Here is a 9,129-nt window from a genome sequence, read left to right as displayed (position 1 = left end):
TTACAGTAAATAGGTTATAGTTTAGTTGAATAAGTTACAATCAGCTCTAAGCCCAGTTCTGCACACTGAGCTAATGTTTATAAACCTGGTTAAAAAAAAATCTGTGACTGGAGATGTTATCGGTTCCAAAAATGAAGACTTTTGACATTGTTTGGTTAAATTAATTTGATTTCTCTACCAAAACAGCCTTTTTGATATCTGCATTTGAATATTAGACACCCTTATGGGCCTAATATGGAAAATCAAACATTTCACAACATATCTTGGATGTTGTCAAAGATTTATGTAGGTAAAGCTTCTCAGAATACTGTGGCCATGTGTTCAAATTCTACAAAATCAGTGAATTATTTATGACCTCCATCCAAGTTTCATTGACCATTTCAGGAGAAATGATCAAAATATTTAAGAATCTGAAGGAAAATTAAGAAGGTCTTTGAGACAGCTATTTACCTAGTATCTGAAACTGCTCTCAGTCTTTATGAGGAGGAGATTGCTGTGGTTACTCCTAACACAATTTGTGTTCAGCTCCCAACCTAAAACAAAGATCAGCAGTGCACGTAGAACATAAGCCATGCTCATGGTAACGAAACTATTTATACCCCTGAGGGGAACAAATAATGATAAATAATACGATGCTCCCTTTTCCTGCTACCTGTGTGCAGCCTTAGGGATCCTATGATGGACTATAAAAAGAGGTGGAGAGTTAGTCAGAGGCAGGACTCCAGTGAAGAGTCTTCCCTGAGTCAACAGCTAAGCCGTGGTGGGACTTGGCAGCGATGCCACTGACTTTGACTCAACCATGCTCCTGTAAGTAACTGTTTACTCTCCTCCTCCCAGTGAGCTTAAGCAATGCATTATATTGCAAAGCTTGTTGGGAGAGTTTACTTTTCCGGTGTTGTACTTTTCTTACCAGGAATGAAGGGCATTAATACTTAACCAAGAAAAGCAAAGTCCAATGAATCTGAGAAATATTTTCTAATCATTATTCTAGAGGCAAATACAAAGTGCATTTATGGATCTGTATTTCTCAAGGAGGAGTAATCTTAGCCTGGAGTCACGTAGCAGCATCTAGAGACATTTTGCATTATTTTGGGGGACTGAAGTAAAAAATATGAATATTACTAACACTTTGTAGTAGAAACCGTAATGTGTCTACACAACTTTGAATAGTCAGGAGAGACCTACAGCATGGAATGATCTACCTCAAAAAAATCAAAAATTCAGATATTGACACATTTGATGGGACCACATGAGCCTGTGAGTTCAGTATATGGGACATGTAGAAAGAAGAATGTATCATGTTCTGGCTTGAATAGAATAAACTAAATAATATTTCCTATTTGAGAACAGTGTATACAAGTTTAGGAGATGAATCTATAAAGTTTTGAAAATTTTGCTCAAGTAAAGTATCATTTTAAAAATAGAAAATTTGCTAATATTTGTGCTTTTTCTTACTATTTTTAAGTAAAACATTTGGAATAGCATAAATTGGATTATATGAAATAAAAACCTAAAGTTATTGGATCCTAGCACCCCTTTTAGACTGCTAAAATTCTTCAAATGATAAGTTGAAAAGCAGTAAGTGCACTTATTCTAAACATAAATCTATGAGGTACATAAAGTTAATTAGGGAAAACATCATGAGTTTTTTGTATTCAATAGGGATTATCTATATAGAATTATTTTCACTTTGCATATGGTTTTACTGGTATACTGTTATTTTGAGTATTTGAATTTAGGTATTTTTCATGAATATGTCTTTCAAATTCCTCAGTTTATAATGCCTATTTCCAGTTGCATTTATCAAAGATATTGTACAATAAAAGCTTTTCAGACTGGCATCACCAAAGGTAATTGAATTTTGCATTTTTATATCTACATCCTGGTTCATCTTCTTAGGAAAGTAAATTGTTGATATGCTAGTATTCTGTTTCTGTTTATCTTTGGACTCAGCACTTTTCCTAGTTAAAAACCTCAAAACTAAAAGGTGGTTGTTTTATTGGTAAGGGAAGTAAATAAATGAAAACTAATCGGGCTTCCTGGTCCATGTGCTCAAAGGCAAAACTTGTTATTTACAAATAATAGCTTCTGCTGATACTTGGCATCAAGATTTGCCTCCACATGAAATTCCAAAGTACATAAGATATGAACATAAAAAATATACACATATGACAGGATTTCCATAGTGTTGGCATTGAACCTTCTCCTCCAGGTAATATATTAAAATAAAAACCCTATGAAATATCAGTTATACTTCTAAGGCTTCCCTTTTTTCAAGATAGTTTGATGATATTACACAGGATTTTCTATTCATGGATTACTGTAAACAGCAAGTTCACAGAGAAACCAATTTCAAGCTTTGGGGAAATGTTGAATGAAACTATTACCATGCATGAATGAAAGTCAGTATACAAAATCCTTTTTATGATGGGGTTCTCTCCCTCCTCAGGATTGAGCAACAGGCAGTCATTTGTTTATCCCTACGAAGCAATAAGACACAGTAGAAGGTGTTCTGTCTTTGTAAAAATGGAAGATTTCTAAAGAGTGCAGGACAAGGTTTTTCAGAGAGTGATAACTGAAAATCAGCCTAAGTGTTCAAGATGTCAGCTTCCTAAAAAGAATGGCTTTTACTCACTCACAATTTACATAAGCTCCAAATATTTGGAAATTTTAATGAATAGTCTATCATATTTGATAGAAATCCGAAGATGTGGGAAGTCATCAAATTCTCAAACTGTATTTGTTAATTGTTATTAGTTATTTAGCTTATTTATTTATTGCATTTTCACAATGGAAGAAGTTTATTCCCTAGCACAATTTTACAGTGTCAGATCATGCAAGGAAGGACATCGGGCAGAGATATTGTCACTGTTGAGAACCTCAAATGAAGAGTTCTCAGTAGAGCTTTGTTTCTGTGTAGCAGGGACTTTCCTGATGCTGTTGCTGTCAAGCCTACTCCTGTGGGAGGGAGTGGCCTCTGCGCCCATGAATATCAGTAACACTGGCCTTAGTGAAGTGTCCCTCAAAGACCTATTGGAAAATGCCACTATACTGTCTGAGAACATCAGTGACCTTGCTAGAGACATGCGCCTAGAATTTGTAAGTACCTCACTAACCCCAATTCCCAGGAACCTCCCAGATGATGAGTTCATTGTACTATAGTTTAATAGGAAACATAATGCAACCTGTTCCTAATATGCCATTCAAATTTAAAAGAAAGTCTATGGTATTTAAAGTGCAACGAAGAGAATGTGGCAGTTCCATGATATCTCAAAGACTTGTAAAAACTTTCAATAGTTTTCATTAAATTAAATAGTTTTACTTAAAACTGGAGTGGTAGCTCAGTGATTAAAAACACAAAAAAACAGAAATTTGGCTGTTTTTCCAGAGGACTCTGGCCTAATTCCTAATATCCACATGGAGGCTCACAACTCTCTAAGTCCAGTAGGTCTGAGACACTTTCACACTGATACATACAGGCAGAACACCATTGCAAGGAAGAAAGGAAGGAAGGAAGGAAGGAAGGAAGGAAGGAAGGAAGGAAGGAAGGAAGGAAGGAAGGAAAGAAGGAAGGAAGGAAGGAAGAAGGAAGAATTATTTGCCTCTATGTAACTTTTTGAAAAAAACACATATAAAAATAACTTTTCCTAAATTTGCAGTCATGACATAAAAACCTAGAAGATGTAACTGCTGAAGAACTTGAACTTCCTTACGTTATTTGCAGTAGGCCAGTCTTCAAGGCATCTTCAGTTAGCAGACATTAAACATTAATAGAGGAAAAAGTGCACAATTGGGAGTTGAATAGAATGAATAGAACTAATCTAAACTCAGAAGATGTCAAGAAAGTAAATAGATATACTCTGTTCTCAGAAACCCCTCCATCTAGAAATCTTTTTTTTTTCTTAAAGGTTTCTATTGCATGAGTTTATTCAAGGGAAGACTGAGTTAGAGGTGAAAAGGGATTGTATATTATCTGTGTAAAGGTCAATCAAGAAGGAGACAATTGACAGGGCTTTAATAACAGGGGTACCCAGAACATGTGTCCCTTCATTTGCAATAAAATGTATTCGTGATGTTTACTCACACATTTTCTTTCATTGCTCTATTCTGTTTTAGTTCCACAACAACTACTCTTCAAGAATATTCAATCAAATTGTAAGTATCTTCACTGACTTCTCTCTCCTCCACAAAGTATCCATGCTAATGATTGCACTGCAACTTTCATAAAAAAGCAGCAAGAACCAATTCAAATAAAACACCTGCACAGGTGAAGGGTGAAGGAAACCTCAGCCACTGTAAGCAGGATGAAAACTGGACAACTTCTGGGAATATGTTTTGCAACGGATAAAATGACTGTTCAAGTTATTCTCAAATTTATGTTTTACTCTTTAGTGTTTATATTTATGAAAAAAATTGTAAAGGTTTCAAAAAGAAAATAATTTTGATTATGTATTCAGTAATATGTTACCTTAATTAGTATCTTATTTTGAACTTTAGTATTTCCTAAAATGGTTAACATTTATGTTTAATTTTGTTACAATTGATACAATTTCATTCATGATATATGATAGACTTTGAATGGTATAGGTGTATATATTCACTGGAAACAGAAAGAAAATGGATAATTTATATAATACCTAGTTTTAAAAGTGAATTTGAACTAATACAAAGAAAGAAATTAATTAATAATGATACATATTTACTATGACATTATGCCCAAATCTCACTGAAAAATGATGTTTAAAATGTTCCATGTTTTTGCCTTTACTATATTTAGGGGTTATCTTTACGTTATATAGTAAATTTTAGGATTAGTGATAGAACAGTAAAATGCTAAATAGGAAAAAGGATGGGATATTAGAAACTTAGATGAAAAGTCAAATGAATTTATTGACTTAAATGGAATATTAAGTAAAAGAGTTACTCTCTTAATTGTAGATTTTATGCAATGCTTATTTGTAAAAGTTACACATCTATTAATGTATTACTATTTTGGTTGCTAGCTCATTTTTTTTAAAATTTTTAAATATCAGTTAACTCAAATTTCCTCTTGAACATTTTCAGATCTTAAGTTTGTACCAGAACAAGGAAATGGATAAACTCTCAAAACACTGCCACATTCTTCCCATCGAATCTCCTAACCCAAAAGAGGATGTCAGGAAGACCTTGGTGCGTCCTCGGCATTTCATCTGAACAGCTAAATTTCTGCCCTGACTTTGCCATGGTGCACCTTCCTATGAGTACTGCCAGGGGTGTGGTAATCAGAAGGGCAGGAATGCCAAGTGAAATAAAAACCACAGTATCTACCTGATAAATTACAAAGGAACTCAGATATTGCATAATAGTGTAGCAGATTGTTATAAACCGACCATTTAAAATATCTTAATTTTAATTAATTAATTAAATAATTAATTAATTTTTTAAAGAGAATTTTTTTCATTTTCCATACCAAGCTTAGTTTCCACTCCCTCCCCTCTTACCCTCCTCCCTACCTAACCCCCCCACCTTATCCTCATCCACTCCTCAGAGACAGCAAGGCACATTGCTTTGGGGAAGGTCCAAGGCCCTCCCTACCACATATAGACTGAGCGAGGTATCTGTTCATAGAGAAGTTCCAAAATTCTAGTACAAGCAGTAGGGATAAATCCTGGTGCCACTGCCATTGGCCCCGCAGTTTCCCCTAGCCATACAACTGTCACCTACATTCAGAGGGACTACATTCATAGTTTGAACCTATGCTGTTTCCTTCCCTGTCCAAGTGGAGTTGGTGAGCTCCCATTAGCCCAGGTAGACTGTTTCAGAGGGTGTCCTCATCATGGTCTTGACCTCTTTGTTCATATTCTCACTCCTCCCATTCTTTAACAGTACTTTGGGAGCTCAGTCCAGTGCTCTGGTGCAGGCCTTTGCCTCTGTTTCCATCAGTTACCGAACAAAAGTTCTATGGTGATATTTAAGATAATCATCAGTCTGAGTACAGGACAAGACCAGTTCAGACACCTTCTCTTCTATTGTTTAGGGTCTTATCTGGGATCATCCAAAGTCTCCCAACCAAAAAAAAGATCTTATTTTAATAATGTGTTGCCACTCAGAATTGACTTATTATTCTGTAGGAAACTTTGAACAAAACTCAGTGCCTACTTTTTTAAAAAACACATTCGTGTATTTGGTTAAGATATGCAAACCCAATAGTCTTTATTATAAATTCGTATTGTCTCCACATTGATATGCCTGTCATTATTGACCACTGAGCTAATTCTTCTATCCCAAATATCCTGGTTCTACGTTTGCTTCTTCCATTTGAATGCCAAACTTCTTGACTTTATAATTTCTTCTGTGTCTTAACTGAAAGTACCTGGCCAAGGGAGTCTTATAAATACTGTCTACTGCTTCCCAACAGGATATCATTTCCTCAGTTGTGATGAGAAGTCAAACAGTTCTGATTAAGTTTTGTTATGACCTCTTCTTTCTTACCCATGACCATAACTTACCCCCCAATTTATTAACTTAGGCATCACTTATAATTAGTAAAGTAAAAGGAGGGTAAGGTGGGGACACAATGCTTCTGAAGACTTACTTTATTGTAGAAATGTCACAAAGTAGTTTACTGACATTGTTTTAATTAATCCTACCAAACTGTATCTTGGATAAGGAAATGAATGCTTTGAAATGTTTTGTGGAATGTGTATATCAGCCAGCCCAGTCATAATGGAATTTTGAACTTCATCAAATTCAAATCCTCTCTCTTATTCACCTTCTCCCAGCTACCTGTACTGCCATAACTTTGCACCTGCCCCTTCCCGTCATATTCTTCCCACATTTCTGCCAGTGTTTATTGAACACTGTTCTGCTCTTCACTCTTCCTATCACTACATTAGTTAAAAGACATGAACATAGCAAACACTATAAATTAGTCATAAGGTTCAAATACAATTCTGACATATATTGAACCATTAAAATTGAACTGTTGAGTCTATGCATGCAACGAGCCCCATTGTTCTTCAGTATACTTGTTAGAGACAAAAGGAGGGAGTGTTGTAGACCAAAGAACCATATTTATTAATGACAGATTGTCTACAAAGTACATTTCTATTACTATCCTAAAGTTCATAATGAATATTTTGCAAACATCCTCTCTAACTGATGTCATAAATATGATTTAAATGATTTGCTGTTGAAACTGTTAATATCTATCTTCCTGATTCTAGTCCAGTGAGCTCCTCCTCAGTTCAAGAAAGCCTTGGGGGGGGTCTGTCTCATGGATGAACAAAACAATCAAATATATAATGCCTTACCGGGAAAGCAGATGGTAGAATTTCAGACAAAAAACAGAGCATGTTAAATGATATAGTTTATAGAAACTATTATTTAGATAAGCTGTTTCATTTTTTAAAAATCACAGGTGAATATTTTGATTTTTACATTGCTATATCATTTTCCTCTCAAGAAAATCACACTTACCCATAAGAATAGCAGATGATGGGTTAGTTTCTGCTCCCTAATTAACAGTCACGTGTAACTAGTCCTATATTTCGCTTATCTTAATGATTGTTCAATAACTGTTCCATAGGTTGAAGACCTATCAAATACGACACTCCGTATACTGCGTGACTGGAAAGATCCTCTGAAACATCTAGTGAAGGAACTCAGTGCTATGCCAGGGGTCCCCGATGTTATCCTGTCAATGGCCAAAGCCATTGAGGACCAACACAAAATCTTTCTAGAGCACTTCGAGAAGCTAGTACATAAGGTGAGTAATCTTCTTACCCTCTGATTCTCTGCTTTATGGATAATGTGATATCTGTAGTGAGTGTTAAACTTTGAAACACTTAACATTGCAAGAACAAAGTTAGGCATCTAACCTTGTTTTCAGCTTCTTCATTACAAGACAGATAAAAATATTGTGAGTTCTGGGCTGATAGGAATACCCTCAAGTACCACGTTAGATATTCTTAACATAATCAACCCTGGCCAAAATGCTTCTTAAGTGAAAGAACTAACACAGTTCTTCCATTGTCCCTTGGACAGAGTCTATGCTCAGTTACCAGAGTCCTGATGTTCCATCTGTCTTATTATAATTAACTTTAAATTTAACTTTAAACAAAAAAATGTATATAAGTCTTGCTTCTAGATGATAAAATAACTTACAGTGTTCTATTATTTAAAAAATAAAAACATGGAAATCCATGCCTGTAACTGAAATTTCACATTTATAGTATTTGCTTAAGTATGATTCAGCATTTAGAAGGGGAAAGGTCAAATGGACACAAATAGTGATAATAAGCACCTATCCTTTCTGGTCAATAGGTTAATCCTGCAATCCAAGAAAATGAAGACTTCCCAGTCTGGTCAGATCTGGGAACTTTGCAGATAACTGATGAAAGAATTCATTTTTTTGCTCTATATATGTATTCGTTCTGCCTGCAACTTGACCTGCAAATAGCTGAATATTATATCCGTCTCCTGAAATGTGTATACGTGACTGGTGACATCTGTTTCTTTCAATCACGTGGTACACCTTCATGAAGCTTCTTTTAATTTTATGCCCTTTGAATGTATGTTTAAGTGTAATGTGTCTGTTAATAAAAGGCACAAGATATGTCACAGCATAGAAAAAAATTGGTGTTATCTTTTATTCATTTAGTAATAAATTTGTCAATAGCAATGAGATCTCCCTATCCAAACCCAAGATCATCAACTGGCAAAGGGAAAAATGCATAGCTTAGTTTAGAACCACACTAAATTAGTGTGGATAGAGTTATTGGAATCAATGAATGAGATCATAATTAAAAATACATTAATTCTATTACAGAATCAGAAATATTGGGGTACTTTAAAAAAGTTGATCATGCCTCTAAACCAACTTTCATAGTCAAATGTCTGAAAACAAAATTACCACGAATCTTCACTATGACTAAGTGCTAAGAACTTTTTTAATTTAAGTGGTTACAGTACAAACATGGAATGGCTATTTTCTCATCTTATCGTTTTCAATCATGTTTCACTGAATTTGTCTCCTTAGCAACATCTTAGATATATCCATCTATTATCTTCCCTGTGTGTCTCTGGAGTCTCATTTAGCGTAGTTTCAATTTTATTATTCAAATTAGTTGGTATACTGCTCCCATTCTC

The 9,129-nt window shown here is 34.9% G+C and overlaps 1 protein-coding gene across 2 annotated transcripts; it reads left to right on the top strand.

The window, feature by feature from the left end:
- The first annotated feature begins 706 nt into the window (after positions 1-706).
- LOC125396299 (prolactin-7D1-like) lies at positions 707-8,603 on the top strand. 2 transcript variants are annotated; one of them, XM_085698846.2, is made up of 6 exons: positions 707-807; positions 2,921-3,099; positions 4,117-4,155; positions 5,065-5,169; positions 7,568-7,747; positions 8,305-8,603. In XM_085698846.2, the coding sequence occupies exons 1-6, from the start codon at positions 777-779 to the stop codon at positions 8,521-8,523; spliced, it is 753 nt and encodes a 250-aa protein (XP_085554972.1). In that variant the 5' UTR covers positions 707-776; the 3' UTR covers positions 8,524-8,603. The 2 variants fall into 2 exon arrangements, with proteins under 2 accessions (XP_085554972.1, XP_085554973.1); XM_085698847.2 differs by having other exon boundaries at positions 721-807; positions 2,924-3,099.
- The last annotated feature ends 526 nt before the right edge of the window (positions 8,604-9,129 follow it).

This window comes from Myodes glareolus, chromosome 14, assembly GCF_982192425.1.
Source record: "Myodes glareolus chromosome 14, mMyoGla1.1, whole genome shotgun sequence".
Lineage (NCBI taxonomy): Eukaryota > Metazoa > Chordata > Mammalia > Rodentia > Cricetidae > Myodes > Myodes glareolus.
This window is presented reverse-complemented; position numbering and strand designations above follow the sequence as displayed.

Excerpts from the sequence above, each read along its gene's own strand:
- LOC125396299 (XM_085698846.2), top strand. The coding sequence starts at position 777 with ATGCCACTGACTTTGACTCAACCATGCTCCT. Across the intron at positions 3,100-4,116 it reads GAGACATGCGCCTAGAATTT|TTCCACAACAACTACTCTTC; the intron begins GTAAGTACCTCA and ends ATTCTGTTTTAG. Across the intron at positions 4,156-5,064 it reads CAAGAATATTCAATCAAATT|ATCTTAAGTTTGTACCAGAA; the intron begins GTAAGTATCTTC and ends GAACATTTTCAG.